General features: G+C 34.7%; 1 protein-coding gene across 1 annotated transcript in view; it reads left to right on the top strand.

Moving 5' to 3' along the window:
- Window positions 1–21,719, top strand: part of BCKDHB (branched chain keto acid dehydrogenase E1 subunit beta) — a 214,425-nt gene that overhangs the window by 151,692 nt on the left and 41,014 nt on the right. The window contains exon 9 of the mRNA XM_058566721.1: window positions 5,441–5,527. Within this exon, the coding sequence (XP_058422704.1) occupies window positions 5,441–5,527 (87 nt within the window). The remainder of the gene's footprint in view (window positions 1–5,440; window positions 5,528–21,719) is intronic.

Here is a 21,719-nt window from a genome sequence, read left to right as displayed (position 1 = left end):
TGGAGGGACTGTGGGGAAACAAGCTGGAAAGGTACGGTGATTGACAGAAACACGTCTGTCTCACGTTTTTTGAAGTAGCTTTCAGAAAGTTGTCCACTTAAAAAGTTTTGCAAAAGTGGTTTTTCCTAGGCTCTTCAGTGTTTCAGCTCTGCTGATACAAATAATTCAGGCAAGAATGAACCAGTCAGGATGTCTGAAATGCTCCCAAACAGTCCTTGCCTTGTCAGTGTTATTTGCTCATTTTTCTCCTGTTGACTTTATTCAGTTCTCCATGCTCTGCTTGCTCCCTTACCTTCTTTTTCCACACGGGTGATAAAGCTCTGAGGATTTAGTTTTTCTCAGTTTACACCCCTTTCCTACAATACCAAAGTATTTGTAACCCCATCACTAGTATCCTTGCCAAAATGGACGTTTCGGAACTTTCTCTGGAGTTCATGGCTGTTGTTTCTCTTTTAGCATTGGTATTTCTCCAGGGCAATATCAGCCCGTGGTCTGATTGTGTGTCAAGGTCCTGCTGATTAATAATAGTTACTAGGCATGTATTAATACATTTGTTAGCCTGTGATTAATTGTGGGGTTTTTCTGGTTAACTTTTCAAATATGTTTGGCTACTAAGCAAGAAAACATTTCAAAAATGGAATTCATTTGCAGTGATATTTGAAGCTAATTAAAAACATGTCCTTAATGATTCTAGATTGTATGTATAATTATTGATATGTTCTTGATGAATGCAACACAGGTGTATGATTTTACTATTACTTCTGCTTCTATGTATTTATAAGCAGATTTGATTTCAAAAGGAAGTGGTAATGGCCAGCTTTGATGTTTCTTTAACTTTTCGTTAGCTTTATATTCAAATAGAAAATGTTCAAAGGGCTATAAACTGCCTGTCCCAGTTTATCTTATCAGCAGTCAGAATAGGCTGCCGAACTTGATGTTGGTCAGGTTGAATTGCTCTGTAGGGAGAAAATCTTGCTATAGATTTTGAGTAAGAAATAAAAAAAAATATATAGTTTTGCTTTTTGAATGTTGCTGTTTGACTTTCAGGCATATGCAAGCTTAATGGTCTGCCTGTCTGTATCCTTTTCTCCTGGAATGACAGCTTAACACTTTTCCTGGTTGGATTGTGTTAAAATCTTTAAAGGCTACATTCACTAAAACATATGTCCAATGTTTGGGCAGCCAAGATCTGTGCAATCATTTTAATGGAGTATAACTTAGCAACTCGGCTGTTACCACAGATATCTTATTGTTAAAGCTACACTAAAATAGCCTTAATTTGGAGTCCATTATTTCTTATTTAAATTTTTCTGGGGTGTGCTGAAGTATACTTTTGCACTATCTTAAAAATAGACTCTGCTAAGGAAGCAATAGCTTAAGTAAACAAGGACATGCTTAATATAGTTATTTTAGTAGATTTTTATCTGACTTTTCTTGAGTGTGCCATATTCAGAGCATTGTGCTAGGCATCCTGCTGGGATAACTCGAAGTGATGGCCGTTAGTAATGATGTCTGGGCAATGGGGAGAGGTCGTGGCGTGGCCACATCAAGGACAAGGTGTCGTCAGGGTTCCATGGGCACAGGGGTACCGGGATCTGTCTGTTGATGACAATGTCATCATGTGTTCAGTGTTGATTTCGACAGCTCCTCTTATGCTAGGATGCTGCTGATGCCTGGAGGAGGGGATGATTCACTGAAAGAGGGAGAATCTGTGGAGAAATCCGGGACAGACCAGTGCTGACTGACTTAGCAGCCACAGGCTGTTTCACTCCTAGCCTTTCAGAATTATTTAAGCTTTCTTGACAGATCTTCTCAATCCCTTGCAAGGAACAAAGCCCTTTTGTTTTGTGGTAAGATGACACAGAGAGCAGTTATTCACAGTCCTCGTCTTTAGTGGGCTCAGCTTTCCCTGGTGCCATTTGTCGCCTCTAACTCCATCTGCCCAAGGCCGGAATCCTGGAGCGGGGCTTAGTTGCGAGAAGTTGGAGAAGCAGATACTGGAAAATCCATCCTTACGTGATCTTTCCTGGCTTTGATAGCTTCAGCTTTCATATTGAAAAGTTATATAAACCCTTTTAAATTTTTTTCAAGAAATACATTTATCTGAGAAGAAAACTTGAAAACTTTAAAAATTATTTTCTTCTAAAGAAAATGAATTTTAAAGTCTTATTAGTATTTATATCTATAGTTATTTATTTTAAAAAGGTTAATAGCTATCTCCATTGAAAAGCACTATATTAAGTTTTACTAAGTATGTCAAAATGCTGAATTTGGCTAGGAAAATTTCCTGGCAGTTGTATATCATTGTGCCTAAATGTATGAAAATTAAATGCCTGTTAAAGTTGACAAAAATATGTAGTTTAACCAGAATATCTAATTGAGTCACAAAGACTAGAAGGAGTAACACTCTTAAATTTTGCAGATTTGTAACAATCTCATTATCATAATGTTAAGTATTAATAATTTCCAAGATAATGTAGAAAAGAAGCAATCTTCAGAAATTTTAGTGAATTAAAATTGTGAATGATAAAGAGCACATACCAAGTTGAATTTGTTTATACCTTACAAAATCATTGAATTATATTTATAGACTCAGTCTTTAATAATGTATGCTAATTCTTTGAGGGTGTGACTGAAAATATCAGTGTTATTTCCAAATTTTGGCATTTTTCAGAATTTTGGTATAACTTTATTTTATACATTTTAATACTTTTCAAATATCAGAGATAATTTTAAGAAGCAAAAATGAAACTTAGGTGCTTTCCAAGTTAAGTGAAGTAATCAATGTAAAATGCTCAGCTTAGAGCCTAACACATAGCAACTCCTGTGACAATCAGTTTGTTTCTGATTATGATCATTATTTCTGACTCCTCTCTTCTTGCCGCACTGTTTCTTTCTCACTGGTTTGTATAACGTGACAATTTCCATAAATTCACAGCATTATTACTTTTCATTGTGTCTACCCTCTAGCTCTTGGTGTTTTAGAAATTTCTGGAATTATTTCCATAATGGCCAACATAACTCCTGATCCAAGAACACACATTTATATAACACACATACAGAGGTGTTGAAGAACTTCACCTTATCTGATACCAATAGCTTATCTCCCATTTTATCTAGGATCCAACAGCTTGAGGGTCAAGGGATCAAGAGACGATCTGGATATGATCCTGACGTGCAGCAGAGCATACAGAGGCTGGCGTGGGAAGGCTGACTCCTCTGTCATTAGTGTGCCTGTTTGCTGCTCGAGTTTGGGACAGGGTTCCCTTGTATCTTACTAGTCCTAAGATACCATAAAAAAACATTGTTATGTTTTTTGAGGCGATTATGACTGCAACGTAACATGTATTTGTTACCTTCAGCATTAATTCAAGGGCTTTCCCTTTATTTTTATTTTAGACTTTCAACAATATAAAAATACTTTTAAAAAGTTTTGATGGTTTGGAATGAATCTGTTGAGATCGTTTATGTACACGTCAGCTCAATATACATAGCTATGTTCATTGGTGTCCCCACTGCTGTGGGGGTGGTTTTTCCACAAAAATGTGGTTATATTGTTCTGCAACCTGCTTATTTTACCAGTTAACTTATCATGGGCAATGTTCTGTGTCCTCAGTCTTTTTCATGGCTGCCTAATACTCTATAGTGTTGATGGACCTTGGTTTATTTAGCCTTTCTTCTGCTGAAGGACACTCAGAAGCTCTCTGGATTTCATCTGCTTACACATCACGTTGCATGAACGCCAAGGGTTGGAAGCTTTTGTCCTGGGTACATCTGTGCCTAGTTATTCCACTACACTCTGCAGGCTATAGGAAGCCTAGGCTGTTTGCCCTGGTTGCTTATTGGCCTTCTGGGACCATTCTAAAGGTTGTCATTTGATCTTGGATAGGCCTCACCTCAGATAAAAAGTACCAATTCTGTTGTGTTGGGTTTTAAGGTAACATTAGTATTTTTATAGACGTTTCTCATTTCAACCCACTAGAAATTTAAGATGCACTGTCTAGCTGAGGTGGATTTTGGTTATGTCATCCTTAGACATTTTTATGTTTGCAGAGTTCTGAGTTTCAGAGCCGTGAGAGAGGTCTGATTGTCAAATCTGTTGTTTCAATTGGTGGTCTTTAAAGTCAAGACATCTTTTTAGAGAGTACTTTGAGAATATATTTGTTTTTTTGTGATTGTGGAATATTTTTGTATCCTTATATTTCTAACTAGGTGCACTGAAATTTAATTTGTGACTTTGACAATTGGTGTAATTAATCACAGTCATAAAATCCAAATACCAATATTCCAAGGTTAGCATTTTATTGGGGGTGGGGATGGTATTCATTAAGGTGTTCATAAAATTTTATGTTCTTCAGTCACTATTTACTTAGTAGATACAGTAACTTATTTTTGTCATGGCTACTGGCCATATTGTGGAGTTTAACATCTGCTAGCTGAAACTGCTGCATACTTTTAAAATTCTAAACTCTAATTGCCTAGAATGAAGGAAATCTTTTGATTTATATACATATTTTTGCTTGAAAGATTTCATATTCGTACAATAGTAATGTAGAATTTAAAGAAGGTGATATCAAATTAGAAATATACAGGAGGAATTGCTACTTCTCTTTGGTAATATGGTAATTGTTCAACATATTTTCAGCAATAACTCGCTGTTGATTTTAATATTTTTTACCTTCCAACACAGCTGGCATCCCGCTATGATGTCATAGCTATACTTTTTGTTTTATTATTGTATAGAGTATATCGTGCACAGTGTGAACAACCACACTGAGCCAGTATTGAGAATACGTTCTTATTGTTTATGACATTTTCTACGGTAAAGTAGAGTTGTGATTGTTAACCAGATTTTAATGCACATGAACGAAGAGGGTTGTAACCCTTTGACTTCTGCAGTGATTCTTCCTGTATGTTTCTTGAAATATCTCCACGCCCGAGCTTTCCCTTTGCCACAGCTTTTACATGCTATTTTTGTATTTTCCTTCTCCATACAGCACTGTTTCCTAAGACTGATTGTTTATATACAAATATATTCAAATATATTCAAATACATACAAATATAAATAAAAGCACTTTCATTCTTAAAGTTGAAGAAAAAAATGATGTTAAAATATGAAAATGTGGAATACAGTAATTCAGTTTATAACACCAAAATTTTTTATAACTCTGGGAATGCTTTTTAATGACATGCATAGAATTACAAATCTCATTTTTCTTTTGTGCTAGGATTATAAACTGTATTGAAAAGTTTTTTAATAGTTCAAAAATTAAATGACTGTCCAGTTGAAAGGGAGTTGTAACTTATTTGGCATAAAATTGAATTACTAATTTTTAATTATTTATTGAATTTAAATAATTTTTATTAGTTAATCAAACCACCACCATATACTTGAAATATGTATTCTCTTCAACATCAGGTTTTCCTTTTCTTTTTCAGTCTGTGATCAAAACAGGGCGCCTGCTGATCAGTCACGAGGCTCCCTTGACGGGCGGCTTTGCTTCAGAGATCAGCTCCACAGTTCAGGTAGAGTAACTTCTTGGCACTGATTTTAACATCTGTATAATTGCATGTGTCTGTTCCAAGAAGAAAATTTACTTATCACAACATATAAAATATGCACTTTTTGGAAATGCATATTTTCCCTTTGACTCCACTTCACTGTCTTCTAGTTAATGGTCTCATTACATCTTCTAGAAAAGAAATCTTGAAATAATAAAAACTAAAAATTCCTTTACAGGAAGAAGAAAGTTTGAAATGAGTTTAATAAACTAATGTCAGTTATGTGTGCTAGGATAACAGGGAAAGAAAACTCTTTTAAATTTGAGTGTGATATTTTTCTTTTGATAAAAATTAAGCTTATTATGAAATGTGTTGATTATAAAATTGATCATAGATTTTAACAGCCTTCACCGTACAAAAAATGAATCTGTCATAAGTCAGTAATTTAAATTCAATAAATAATTTCAAAATCAATAATTTATTTTAATTAATAAATTATTATATTTAATCAAATTATGTTATGCTATGGGCGATGCTTTAGAAACGATTTAAAAACTTATTTCTTTTTAAAAAGTGTTAAGATGCTGCGTATCAGGAAAAAATTCTATAACCTTTTTAAAATAGAGGACTTTTACTTAAAACTTTTATTCACATTTATATCACCGATATGAATAAGATGATTTAAATGAGTTTCATTTTTCCTAATTTTTTAAATTAAAAATTAAATAACTATTTTAAATGTAAAGTATAAGCATTTTAAATTCAGAATATCTTTGCAGTTTGCATACATTTTACTTCTCTTTGCTGGTGTTAAGATGATTCTTTTGTTAAGATGCAGATAAGTTGAGAATTCCTTTAAGAGTATATGGTTTAAAAACTTGGTATAAAATTATGATATAAGAATAATGATAAGTTTTTATTTTTAAACTTTTAACCAGTAAACAACGATTTTTAGCAATACAATATCTTTAAATGCAAATTGACAACATTAGAAATATTTTAAAGTTAAATAAAGCAAAGTTAAACGTTTTTAAAACTAGATCAAAAGAACCCATAATTATAGTAAAAAACAAAATTATACTGTTATTTTTACATTCTGTATTGTCACTTAGAAAATTAAGAAAAGCAGATATTTGAGTTTTATGGATTTGTTATTTTTCTATTCTATAAATTAAAATTTGAAACATACTGCTTATCATCATATAACATGAGTACCTGCTATTTATTGTGCATTTTATTCATTGAGTAGCGTAAGGTACTAACTTTGTGAAAAATGGGGGCTGTGAGAATGAATCAGTCTGATTCTAGTTCTAGTCGGAAGCAAAACTGGAAAAAGAAACTGGGATTTTCTGACTCCTATTTAATGTGTGGTCACTAAACCATTTGAAATGATGGTTAGTGACTGTTGCTAATAGAACCTTTATCTGACAGCCTTCTTTCATTTTGCCCACTGATTGCCATCTTACTGTTACCTCAAAAATTTCATTTGTGTTTAAACGTAAAAAAAAAACTAGTAGGACATAGAAATTATAACTCCTATTGGGATGTCCGCTTTTCCTAAGTGTGCTTTTCAAGTTTGATCTCCATAAATTATTAGTAAGCTGCAGTAGAAGGTAACAAGTTTCAAACTGGAAGGGAATTAGAAAGATTATCTAATCTAGTGTCTATTGGTTTTAATAACATGTGAACTTGTGTTAACGGAAAAATGTGTCTTAGGTCCCAGGAATACATTTGTGAATTCCAGTTTGAGGAACACTGTGTTACGAGTTAAACACAGTCCCTATAAAAAGCTAACACCAGCAAGATCATAAACACTGTCTCAAAATCAGATCCTGAAATTGTGTGATAATAATCAGTGGTGAAATTTGCGAATGTGATTATCCAGAATATAATTATGTTTGTATCATAATATGAAGACACCAAAACAAAACAAGACACCTTGTAACACTCTCAGACTCCCCAGAATATGCCCAGAGATCCTCAGGTGTCTGCAGTCTGAGAAATCTTCACCTAAACCAACAATGTTCGTTTTCCAGATCAATGTCTGTCATCCAAAGTGCTTGTGACCTACCCGATTTAAAAAGGCAGTGGGAGATTTGGGACCAGGACAGGAGTCTTGAGTACATGTTGAGTGTGTGCATCTGCATTTTTTATTCAAAGTACCCCCGCCCCTAAAAAGAAAATAGAAGTTTTGGATTCATTATAAAATGTTCTTTGTTTTCCTCGTTAAAATCATTCAACCAACTAACCACAAAATGAATTAAAGCAGTAATGTAAAATTTGTAGAAGGATCTGCATTTGATAATTTGGGGAATTAGAATTTGTATTTATTAATATGAGAATAAATTTTAAAATGTTTTTGGTTGTTTTTGCTTAATTCAAATTTTATTTGCACAAAAGGGAAGTGTGGAAAATGAATTTTAATAAAATATAATCAATATAGTATCCCCAAACATTTGCTGGTTGTGGCTTTTATGTATTTTTGATACGGGAGGAAAGAAAAAGCCAGACACCTTGAGAGATTTCTTTTCTTTTTTGGCAATAATATTTGCATATAATTTAGAGTAATGTGAAAAATAAAATCTACTTTTTGGTACGGTTGTTTCATGCACATATTCAACTAAATGCAGTGTTCTGTACGGAGCATCTTCTTCACAGAAGGCTCGGCCCTGTTCTAAGTGAGACTGTATCAGATTACTGGTGCCTTGGGTTCTTGAAACTGAAATCACTTAAGTGTGAGGTGCAGTTGTTTCACCACTTGGAATGACTCATATTTCTACATTTCTTTGTGTAGTGTATACTTTGTAAAGTTAAAAAAGATAAAACAGGGTTAAGATATTGAAAGCCAATTTTCTGGCACAGCGGGGGAAAAAGGTACACAGAGAACTTTTCATTGTCGGCTTGGAAAAGAAGTTTGAAATTATGGATGAGAATGATCTAATTGGAGCACTATTGGTTAAAATACTGAGTTACTCTCATTGTTCTATCAATGAATGTAAATTTTATGTGAAAGTGAGCACACACACAAAAAATCTGTTCCCCAAGCACTATTTTGTGGAAGATATCTGGGAGCTCTTATAAGCTCATGGTTAAACTTACAAAATTGCTCTGAATATTATAATATTTTAAGAGAATGATTATTAACAATAAAACTACTGTTTTTAAATATATTCAGATCTGAGAGCACCATTTGCTGTTTTCCTCAAATTTTAAATTATTACCCATATTAAAAATAAAAAATATTGATGAGAATACAGCACTATGGAGAGTATTTTTTTACGTTTATAATTGGTACTTTTAGAGAGAAAAATTATATCATGCTATATAAAATTGAATATCAAATAAAGGATCTTTTTTTCGCTAGGCATAGGAAGTGTTGCTGGCATTATTAAGATTATTTTTAGTTACACGGATAAACTAATGGATATGAAATGTATTCATATTTTGTTTACATAATTTTTCAGTCTACGGCAGATGGTTCTTCCATCATACGAGGAGTTCAGTGTCCACATCTTAAGTTTGCCTCATGCCTGTTGCCTCTTTTTTGTAAAGCCATTTATTTTATTATTTTAAAAGATATACATTGTTAACATTCTTAGTTTGAAGTAATGTTAAACTGGCAAAAGTGATTAGGAGACGGCTTTATATTGATTAAACATAAAAATTTTTAAATTTATATTTATCAATAGTTTCTTCATAAAATTTACATAAATGCTTATAAATCTAAACCAATGCGTCGACTCCAAGAGCTGCTTTGCATTCCTGTTGGATTTAATTTGGAGGTTCACTGGGAGGCAGCACAAGCTGGGCTCTGGTGTGTTTGGCTCCCTCTGGGGAAGATTTCTTGGTGGGTCATCCAGAGCTTCACTGTCTCTTCCCCTCTAATTTCACATTCCCATCTGTTCTCACTTTGGGGTGAGGGAACTTTTTCCTTCTTTCATTTGACACATACCGAAACTTGGAGATGCGCTTCTTTAGGGAGTTATGCATTCCATTGTGCACCCTGGTTTGTGGAAAAGTGCAAAGACAACAGAGTTTAGGTAATTAATTCATTGACCTCATTGTGAGTCTGAGCGAAGATTTCGTTGTTTCAGAAAATTATATGAATTAATTTTATGTGGTGTCTGTATTCCTTGGCTTTAAATAACCACAGCTTTTAAAAAAACCCTTTACTGTGCAAAAAAAAGTGTTAACCTCATCTATTTTAATATTCTTCCAAATTAATTTGTATGTTCTAGAATGCAATCTTCAAAATAGGCATTATTTATTTAAATATTAACACCAAGTAATTTGTGATATTTTAGCAGCTTTAAATAGCATAATTTCTTTAAGCCTTGTAGAAACCAATCTCTACTATTAATTTCCAACACATTCCCATAATGATGAAATAAATTTTGACTCTGATAGGCTTGTGATAATAAAAAAATAATGGTTTATTTTTTTTTCTGGATTCAATGCTTAACAAGAGTGCCAAAAATTTTAGGGATTGGGGTTGGCTTAAAGGTTTGATTTTTTTTTTTTTTTTTAACACATGGAAGCAATAAATGTGCAATAAAGAGTCCAATTGGAGAGGATGGTAAGTTTCCATACCATTGTTCCATCCCTTCTGTGCGGTCTCTTTTTCTAGAATAAGAACTCAGGAATTGCGCATGCTGACATATATTTTTTAAGGCAATCACGTCTTAATAGTTTGAGAGGATTTCTATAGGGTTTACACGAATCATTGTGTAAAAGGAAATTTTTGTAATTTTCAAGTAAAGGAATTTTGCTTTTCTCACTGTTTCATGTTAGAAAGGATTATACAGAAGGATCTTTTTCTTATTAATTTATATTGCTACCAAATTTAAGAGCACTCTATTTAAAGACATCAATCTGAAGAAGAGGAAAAAGGTCCTAAATGGTCTTGAGTTTTTGCCACCATGGAAAATAGGTTTAATTAAAATGACCATGTTGATAAAGTAAGAGTCATCAGAGAAAACTCTCAGAGTAGTAATTTGATGAATAATTTACTGCGATTTTGTAATCGTAATTTTTTTTTTCTTACCAGTGATGCAAAGCATTTGCCAACAACAACAGACACAACAATCAGGAAAAGTGTACTTCTATACTAAAGTCTATTTAAGTGGAGCCAGAGTATCAGAAAAGCAGTTTAACATAGAGTGTTCAGATATAGGGGGGCCTTTTTTAAATGGAATTTTGCCCTGAAGCCTGTTGAGTGTTCAGTAAACAGCTTCTATGGCCATAGATATGAAGCAAAGACTGAATCTTCCCAGGGATGCTTCGTGGATGGGGCCACTACATCACGGTGGTTAAACCCATGTTGGTCCTCCTCCTTGCCCCGACCACACCTTGTCTCCTTCAATGTCTCTTTCTCCTTTGCTCATTAGTGTAATTGTGGCCAGGGTTCCACCATCAGCCCTCTTCCCCTATTCTTGCTTGGGCAGTCTCAACCGTGTGCATGGCTATTCTTGAAACCTTCAAATTTGAAACCTTCAGGATTTGCTCTGCCTGTTAAGTGTTAGACTCAAAATTCCAACTTCATGCTAATTTTGGTAGTGATAAGGAATTTGTATGATAAAATATTTTATGTGAAGGATTTTAACATGAAACAATGAGAAGAAGTAGACACCAGCATACAGATATCTGCCAGTCTCTAGAAATCAGATTATCTCAAAATGAACTCTTTCTCTTCAACTCTTTCTGGACCTTTGAAATTGCCTCCTTACTTATCTCTGCTCCTCAGCCTCTCACATCCTATCACATTACTATCTATTATTTTCTTAAAACACACATCAAATTTTGTCCATTCTCTGTTTGAAAACCTCCAATACATCTTCTTTGGCTCTAGAAATAAGATCTTTATCTCAGTCTTCAAGATCCTCATCTGCCCAAACCAATGTTTCCAGTGTTATTTCTCACATCCTTTTATGACTCTAGTATGTGGATCACACTGGTCTACTGGTCGTTTCCTGAATGATATTTTGTTCTTGCAACCAACCTTTATTGAGTATGCTGGGCACAGCTTTAATTGGGGCATTTCATTAAAAAAATGGAATTCTTGTTTTAGACACACTTAAAAGTTTAGTAGAAAAAAATAGATGTAAACAGATAATTATACTATGGTACATGCTGGGGTAGAGAAATATTCAGAGGACTATGGGGTTATAAAATACTTGATCACCTAACCCAGATGTGACAGCTGAGTTAACTCTTGGAGGATGAGTATGACCCTGGGAGTGAAGGTGGTTGGGGATTCCAGGCAGAAGGAACAATATGAATAAGGAGGCAGGAAAAATATTTGATATTCTAGGGGTTAAAGTGGTTTTAGTATGGTTGAAGAGTAGCGTGTGAGGCTTATAGCACAAGGTAAGGATCAAGTAAGTAGGGATTAGATCCTAAAGAATCTTACGTGTCATACTAAGGAATTTGTTTTTATCTGGAGGAAATAGATATGACAGAGTAGATCCAGCTCATATAGATATAATTCCAGTTCTCTCGCATAATAGATTTACAGTACACCTTAAAAAGCTCCTGGCAAATAGGAAGTAGTAGGAACTCAGAAAACAGTGGTCACAGTTATTATCATTATTTAAGGCAAAGAGGTGTAATTAAAGGATTTTAAGCTGGAGATTAACATAAGATCTACAATTTAGAAAAAAACTCTTTGGCACTTGTGTTGAGGATGCATTGGGAGGAGTGAGGCAGAAAGTCACAGATATTAATTAAGAAACTGAGTAACCTACATGAGAGATTTGAGGCTCTTCTAAACCAAGGACATGGGAGTGGGGTTGGAGAGAAAGGTGAATTTTAGAGGGAGTAGGAAGGAGAATCTGAAAAAAGACTTGTCAACTGATTAGATAGGAGTAGGGCAAGGACTGAAGGGGATGATAGAGAGGCAGGCAGGAGTTAAGAATAAGAGGTAGCTTGGTTTCTAGATTTTTGAATGGAAGTGCAGTTTCACTTAGCTAGGGAATATCATTGGAAAACAGGGTTAAGCATATCTTTTGAGTAAGATGAATTCATTTTAGCTTTATAGAATTTGAGATAAAGATGCAGCTTCAGCGAGAATCTAAGGTATATGAAAAGATATAGGAATCATCATCTTATGGTGATGGCTGAGGTCCTGGGTATGGGTATTGATCACACAGGGAAAGGATAGTTTTAAGGGAAGTTTCTGAAGAAGCAGCCCCTAGGCAACCAACATTTAAGAGAGGGAGGAAGAAGAACTATAAAGGAGGTTGGGATGGAGAGGCCAGAGAGAAGGAAGGGAGCAAGAGAGAGCCATTACAGAAGACAAGTAGGGAGAGTTTTACCATGGAGTATATGGTCAACAATATTAAATGCTTCCAGAATTTAAGTCAGCTGAAGACTGATGGTTGTTCCTTGGATATAGCAACCGGAAGACACTGGTGATATTGATGAAACCAGAGGATGGAAGCCACATTGTGTTTGGGCTGATGAGTGAATGTATGCTGAAGATTTGAAACAAGAAATATAGACTACTGTCTCAAGAAACATGACATTTAAGGAAAGGAGAGGAATAAAGTAGTTAGAAATGGACTCAATCTCTTAAAACTATTTGCTCAGCATGGAATGCCATTTTCTCAATTTGAACCCCTCCCTGGCAGCCTCCTTTCCTTCTCTCTCTACCTTACCATCTCCTCCCCATTCTCATCCTCTCCCTTCCACCTCCAGCCCATCTAGCAGTCAGGTTTTACATATGTCTCAAATCTGCCCTTTGCTTTCCATTCTCCTAATAAAGTGTAATGAACTTTAAAAAAGAAAAGAAAAGTACAAAATCTAAAAGAAAAATGTGGAAAATAAGTGATATTGAGATGGGTTAGAAATTTTTGAGCAAAAATTTTAAAAACTCACAGGTGTTTTACTTGCCTGATTTTGTGAAAAGAAAAAAAAATATACATATATATAGGCATAGGGAAAAAAATCATAAAACAAGAATTATATTGATTTATATTTTCTTCCTAATAGTCTGTTTTCAATGTACATATATCCTAATTCATAATAATTAAAGGCTTTATTATAATTAGATGTCTCTTCCACGTGGCATGGTAAGTCTTCCAGTTCTTCCTAATTTGTTTTAAATAAGAAAGCTCATTTTCCTTATAAAGTTAATTTAAAAAATTTTATATTTTATTTTGACGTGGTTTCTTAATCGTGTACATTTGAGTTTTGGGAATTAACGTTAGTAGTAGTTACTCAGATTTGTGATGTGGGATGCTTTTAAAACCAGTGAAACCTCACTGCATAGATTTGCTTATTCTGCCAGTTAGTTCTGTCCCCCATGTGCATAGTAGATTTGATTCATTGCACTCGTTATAAAAGTGAAAGCAACATTATATTGGGATACTCAGATTATTTCATTTTCTGTTGTTAGTCAGCGATGCTGAGACGAACATTACTAGCATGAACTGATACTAACATTGGATCCCCTGCTTATTTTCCCTCCTTTCTTTTGGTATTAGCTTTATGATGGATTGCCATCATTCTTTTTGAAATTTGTCTGGATGTGTGCCAGCCAGAAAAAACATCATCCACATTCCATCTCTCTGGGTAATGATAAAGTGCCCCAGTTTCTCTCACACAATCCTTATTGTTTTTCCGGTCAGAAGTAGTCTCCTTTGAATTCAAAGGCACATTCATAGGAACCCCCCACCTCCCCCTTTTTTTCTCCCTTTCTCTGTAACCTCTGGTTAGCATTTTATGGTTTCCTTTTGGTGATGTCCCAGGGCCACTGCCGTCCATCCCACTTATGACTGACCGATCGGCCAGTTGGATGGGAAAAGTTAACGCTGCTGGAATATTTGAAAGGAAATGTGCTCAACTGAAAGGCTGTGTTATAAAAGTGTAGTCCTTAATCATAAGGCAGAAATTACTTAAAGGAGTCTGGATTCTCCAGTAACCTCGGTTTTGAGATGGCACCTCCTCAGAAAGGCTGTCCCTGTAGCCCCGTCTACAGTAGCTCCTCCACCCGTAGAGTCTTCCTCCATCACAGTAATTACTCTAACTTTTCTTGTAGCCCTTGAAATGTCTGCAGATGTCTCGTTTATTTGTTTGTGTCCTTCTTCTCCCCGTGGAAGGCAGGCTTCGTGAGCTTGAGGACCGTGTCTGGCTTCTTCACTCCTGCAAGCCCAGTGCCTAGAACCACATCTGGCACTAAGCAGGCACCCTGTAAATAATTTAAATGAACCGTTTGCCCCCAAGCATTGCTGCTGTTAGCAATTTCTTTGAAGGAGAGTGATATTCTTCCTGGTTTATGTTGTATATAGAAATTCCCAGTCACAAAAACTACTAGATTGAACTATTGCCCTTTATATAATGCCACTCCAATTTGTTGACCAAAAAAAAAAAAGAAAAGATTTGTTTTGAGTTTGTCAAGTTAACTTCAGAAATGGGCGCTGATCTTATGTGCTGTTGTCCTTCCCATTCCTACTTTGTGTCCTTTTGACAAAGTGTTATTTCTTTTGAATAATTTGGTGCTTTTTCGTCCTCATGATTCTCTGGTGAGGCTAAAGATGACGTTTACGTTTATATAGTTACCAGTGAAGCTTCACAGAATGGACAGACTAATGAGTAAAATAGATTCTTTGAAGGAAAGCATGACTTGCTTTAAAAAGTTACAATAATTTCTATGACTTAATACCTTGAAATTGTATTTCAGCACCTAAAGATCTGTAGTTTCCTTTTAGAGCAGCAATTCTTGCACATCTAGTTGTATCCTCATAGAAAATTATAATTGATTTAAAATAGTTTGTTTCCTTATATGGTGTGAAATAGTTTCTTGTATTTCAAAATACATGTATATTTAATGTAAAACCATGTCTTAAAATTTTTCAAATTACAAATAAGGTTATTTAAAATTTTATAAATGAGAGACACCAGAAAATGTATCCATGACCTGGTCAATCTTCTTGGCCACCTTGTACGTTTTAGGCAAATATGGAGAAGTATATTAAATTTGTCAAGAAATAATAGGCGTGTTTGTCAGCATTGTATTCACAATCATTAAGGGGCTGGGGCTGCCTCCTGGAGATAGAACAGGATTTCTCAGCTAGTGTGTCATGCCTCTTGGTGAGCAGTCAAGATGCTGTTGTTGAAAGTTCATTTTATTTTCGTAATTTAGTGTAATTAAATTTATGGTTCGAATTTGTTTGTTTTGTTACAAGGGCCATCATCTCTTTTCATGAATGAGTTCACAGTTCACCAAAACATGGTTGAGTTTAAAATAGACTTTAGAATACAGATTAACTACTGCTAATGATTTTTCTGCTCATTTTGAATCTAAACACTTTTGAAAATTAAGACAAGTTAAAATCAACACTTTCCACAAAAACAAGCAGTTGAAAATGAAAGCTATAAGCAGAAATCATCTAGTTTATAAGTGTTTTGATTTTTTAAAATCTATTGACATTAATGAAAGTGTTCAAGATGTTGTTTTAATGTTCAGAAATGTCTGAAACTTTGCATTTGATTGGGGATGGGTTGAATATTTGATTATTTTCCTTCAAGGTATGTTAAAGGGGTTTTATTTTTAATTCTTGATCCATTTGAAGAGAAACACTGTCTGTTTTAATCCTTTAGAAGATCATATAATGATATTTACTATTTAAGATAGTTTTATATTGCGAATAGCAAGAATCAGTTTGTCTTTATCAAAATTATTAGCCGAAAGGTATAATTCATGACTATTCTTTTAAGAGGTCTAAATATTTATGTTTTAAGAAGTGCATTGAGATGACTAACATTTCAAAATCCACATTTATATCATCCACACTATAGCTGTGTCATTGCTTAAAACAAGTCCTGATTATTTCCTATCTTTTGATAGGATTAGTTCGCCTTTTAATAGCTACATGTCTGTATTTGTTTCCTGGATTGATTTTAGATTCTCAGCTTAGAATACAAATAATATGAAATACTCACCATGCCTGTATTTTTGGTTGGTTTCTGAACCAGTCAGACAGAATCTTGGTTTTCCACGAGATGGCTTATATTTTTAAATGTTCTAGCACCATGTTTCTCTTTTATTCTACTAGTCTTTTTAAAATACCAATGGTTAACTCTATATTAGCAGTTAAAGAAATTGAACCCTAGTCTTACCTTTTCAGCTCATTACTGAAGAATCTCTGTACCCTAACAATAAATTTATGCTTTATTTCTTTAACCATGAACTTTTCTGGGCATAGATTTCTACGTAAGTGTGCATAGCAGACCAGATTGAATGTATTTTGTGAATTACATTCCAACATCACACAATCATATATTTTATTAAAACCAGCTTTCCTGTGGCAGTTCCAAAAACATAGTTTAGGTACATTAAAATGATGAAGTAGTACGTGAATAGTCTTTTAATGTGATGGAATGTTTAATATGTATGCAGCTATCAATTTATCTAATAAACTAAATGCAGTATTCATTTTAATAAAACTCACATACTTTATAAAATTAGGACCTTGACTAACCTATATTGACACCGAGTCATGGGAGCTGTAGTAGCTTAGGTGAAGCGCAATCCTCCTGTCAGTCAGCATGCCACTTGGATTCCTTTTTAGCCCTTCGGGGAACCACAGTATCTTTTTTCCTCCTTTCTTGGCTTCTTGCTTCCCTCTCTTTCTTCCTTTCCCTTTGCCTTTCCTGACCGTTTTCTCCAGGCTAGCCTCAGCAAACATGCGGATCTTTCCAGCAAAACTATAATTCTTCTCTCACCATAGACAGACTAAGCGTTATTCTAGGTAGTTTGTGCTTGTGAAAGTCTTCTCCACCCTAGACAAGAATTAGAAGTGCCCTGTAATATTGGAAGAAGGTAAAGGAATGAGGTTGGATCTTGGCAAGTATATTTTTTTCACATGGTTGATCAAAAGTGATATTAAAAAAAATTTATGGGGGCTGGCCCAGTGGCGCAGCGGTTAAGTGCGCATGCTCCGTTGTGGCAGCCTGGGTTCGCAGATTGGATCCCTGGTGCGCACCGACGCACGACGCACCGCTTGTCAAGCCATGCTGTGACCGCGTCCCACACATAAAGTAGAGGAAGATGGGCACAGATGTTAGCCCAGGGCCAATCTTCCTCATCAAAAAGAGGAGGATTGGCATTGGATGTTAGCTCAGGGCTGATCTTCCTCATACAAAAAAAAAAACAACTAAAAAAAAAAATTTATGGAATTACTTAATATCATTTGTAAAGCATTTTTAAGTGAATTATTTATCGGTATGAAGAGTGTGTGTTTGTGTATATATATATAAATTAATTAAATAAGGGAGATGATTGTCCCTACATTTCCTTTTCCCTCTAAAGAATATATGAATTAACTTTTTTACTGATGATTTTTTAAAATGGTATAATAGAATAGGTGTTGTATGAGAGACTTATGCCTTTGCTGTAAATTTCTTCCAAGGATATCCTAGCCAACAGTAGTTTCAGTGATGCTGTTAGAGGATAGAAATGAGGGGGGTCATTATGACACATAATTAAGAAAGACATTCTTCTCCAAATCTGAAATGAAGAAAAAAACAAGTTGAGGGTCCATAAAACATTTTTAAATGATTTCTCCTAAGAGTAATTATGATTTTTATTTTTTCCTTCAGAAAAAATGTCCTCAGAAAAAATCCCATTTTGAAATGTTGGTTATGCTATTTGAAGAAACTTGCTAAGTACTTGAAAAGTTGAGTTTGTATGACTTTTCAGTAAGAAAAGTCTTGTTCAAAATTGGGACAAAATGTTATTTGTTGATTGATGAAGAAGCATTTAGTATCTAATCTAAAGCAGAGTTATCTCTAACGTCATCATTGTGTTCCTTCTATTAAAAAGGTTTTGTTAGAACCGTGGCTTGGCTCACTTGCTACCAGCCAATGAATTTGTTTTCCTCAGGGACAAACACTTAGCCATAAAATAATGTTTTCTGAGAGGGTAGAATTCCGTGTTATACAAATAGAGATGCTTCCGTTGAGATGTTGGGAAGGATAGGTGGGCCTATCAGGTGAATGCTAATGTGTTTGTTGAAAATCTTTTGCCTTACAGCTGTGAAGCCAGCAGTCTCTCTGCTGTCTATAACATTTGAAAATTGATAACTATTTCATAGATAAAAATCTAAAGTCCTTTGTTATTAGTGAAAGTTTTTATCAGTGAAAGTTTATTTTATTTCTTGGTGTCATAGAGGTGGAGTATGATCACCTGTAATAATATTTATCTTTTCATGCTATATGCAAGAGAAGCATTTTAAGTGTGATTTCATATTTGCACTGGTGTTCATGAAGCCTTTGGTCATCTGTATGTCAAATAGAACTGACATCTATATTAGAGTACATTTATCTAAAAAATGTTCACAAATGTGCATAAGTGACTACAGAGTTTCAGTTTCCATGTCAGGCTAGGGAAAGGTGAACTGGTAGGGAGTAGGGAAATTAAACCCACTTTTGTTGGTCCAACTATTAAAAAAGTTGTTCCCATTTCCACCAAATTCCATTTCCAATTGTCTGAATAGGAAGGTTTTCATAGAGACAGAGAGGACTTGAGCTGCTAGTGGAATAAAGGCGACAGTATACTTTATCTTCCAGGCTTGGACAGCAGGTATACACTGGGGTTGTTCTATGCAAACCGGGATGTATAATTATCTACTTATGCTACTTTATGGGAATATGTCAATTACCAGTTATGCAATTAAATCTTAAGTAAAGGATTAGTGACAATGGAATTAGAACTATATAGGAAGGATTCTTAGTAAATCAAATCTAGATCTCTTAAATGTACAAGAACTAAAAAAAAACAAACCCTCAAGAACATAAATGACATTTCTTTGTTCAGTGATGATTTCTTTTAAATGTAATGTTCAAGAAGAATCTAAGATGAGTTATCTTTGCTAGTAGCTGCTGCTGCTTGTTCTCATGTGTAATTTATTTTTAGTTATTGGCAAACTATCTGGGAATCATTGAAGGGCTTACTGTTTGTTGTGTTAGAAATTAAGTAATCCTTAATAGTTTGAAAATGTCAACAAGTCCTAAATGTATTTAAAATAATTTAAAAATTTCCCCCCAAAATTGGGTGTTTAATTCTTTATATTAAGTACAAGATGAAGATGAAAATATAATTATATGACTTAATATGGCTTTTACTTTTTAGCTGCTCTACCAATCAGGGAATGATAAAATGACCATTTCTATTAATAACAACTTTTAATTTTTACAAGTTTGGCTTTTTAAAATAATTGCTAAAGGGGAAGATTACATTGTTCTCTAAAGGGAAATTAAGAATCTGGGGAGATTCATTAACCATTTCATTGTGTTTAGTCTTTCAGTAAACTTTGTTTTCATTACACTGAATCATATGATTAAAGGCCTAAAATGATTCTATAAAATTTTATTTAATGGCAGACTGACTTTGGGGTTTGTGTTTCTGAAAAATGCCTTGATGAGAAAAACCCAGTTGGCAAGATCAAGAGCTCATAGAAAATAGGGATTTAGGAGCAAATAAATATGACATTAAAAATACTTTAGATATGTATTTAAAATAAGGTAAATAAGGGCACTGCTTCCTAAAGAAACAAGAGTCATGGCTGTCTACCTGCCACCGAGGACCCTTCCGTGAGTGATGTTCCGCTCATAAAATGGTGCTGAACTGCGTGTGCCATCTAGTCTCTTCTCGCACAAGTCTTGTGTTGTGCAGACTGTACTTCATCGTAAAATTTTAAACTAACTTTTTTTGCATTACAAGTTATTTTTTTATATATGTATATATTTTGTTTTCCTTAATCTGGGCAAAATGCTTATGAAGCTGCCCAGGTTTTTGACAAATTGTCCTGAGGCTTGTGGCTCTGGTTGTCACTGCCTGGTCTTTGTCTATGGAAGGGCTGAAGTGACACATGGTGTCAGGAGGTCAGGCGCAGGGCTAGAGCTTTGGGGAGCCTGAGTGGTGGTATCCTTTAGTTTAAGGCGACAGAACATGACCCTACATAGATAAATAGCTCTCACATTTTAAAATTCTGGTGAACAAATACAAGAACTGTTTTCTTAAAACAGAGATTAGTCAAACCCTCATTGCTGAGGGATTGTTCACTGGCCCATCTGTATATTTCTAGAACTTTCAAATCTCTTTTTTTGTGAGGGAGGGGGGTTTCTTTGATTCTTTTTATGATTCTACTAAGACATATTAGATAATATGGTTGCATATAAAATTTCACTGCATAGTCTAATATTTAAGCTAAAAATAGCCACCTTTTTCATTGATTCCATGAGCCCTGTAAGGGTTATTTACAGTGCAATGTTGAATTTCTCCCTTCTTTGGAAAGGTGAGACTGCCCATTATATCAGGAGGGGAAATAATTATCAAATTGCACTGATTAACTGCAAAAAGATCAAAGAATGAGCAAAATGTAGTGATAATAGTACATTTTATAAAATAGTGATCATTTGTAATCTTAAGTGATAAATAGCTAACAAGTAATTTGTCACTTGGTGTAGCTAATCAGTTCTCACAGCATCTTGGTTTGCTACAGTAGAAAATTTAGTTGAATATTTTTAGGGATAACAGATACTATCCCACATGCTGGTACTTTTATTGATAGATAATTCCTTTTAGACTTTTCGGGGAAACCATTGGATGCTAAATAACTATGATCAAAGGAGATTTCTGCTTTACAATGTAGTTATATTTGCTTTTTGAGATATTTATATATAGTCACACTGGTAAAATCATTTAGAGAAGGTTATTTTTAAAATTCATTTAGTAAGGTTTAATGGGAATACTTTAAAATATTAACAGATATTTGTTATTTCTGGGTAGAGGGATCATATTATGAGTGATTTTAATTTTCTCCTTTATCCAAGGCATTATTTATTCCAAAATTTCCAACTGCTTGCTTCATATCTCCATTTGGCTATGTAGTAAGTGTTTCAAAAATCTCCAAACCCACTCCTGTTTCCTCAGTGGAAGTTCCCTGCCTCAAGCAGAAAGCCTGGGAGGCCTCATTGGACGCTGTCTTTCCCTGACCCTGTGTTCAGTCCACCAGGAGGGCACTACTTTAGAAACATCTCTAATCTGACCACTTAACTGAGCGCCTCTACTACCTAAGTCAGAACCACCATCTTTCTTCCTTGAACTGTCAGTTTCTTCTCACAAGTGCTCCCTACAGACTAGCTGGAATGTGCAAATTAGATCATGACGCCTCCTTGTCCCGATGGTGTCCCATCGTCCTCACGGTGACATCCT

The sequence above is a fragment of the Diceros bicornis genome, chromosome 23, assembly GCF_020826845.1.
Source record: "Diceros bicornis minor isolate mBicDic1 chromosome 23, mDicBic1.mat.cur, whole genome shotgun sequence".
NCBI classification, from domain to species: domain Eukaryota; kingdom Metazoa; phylum Chordata; class Mammalia; order Perissodactyla; family Rhinocerotidae; genus Diceros; species Diceros bicornis.
This window is presented reverse-complemented; position numbering and strand designations above follow the sequence as displayed.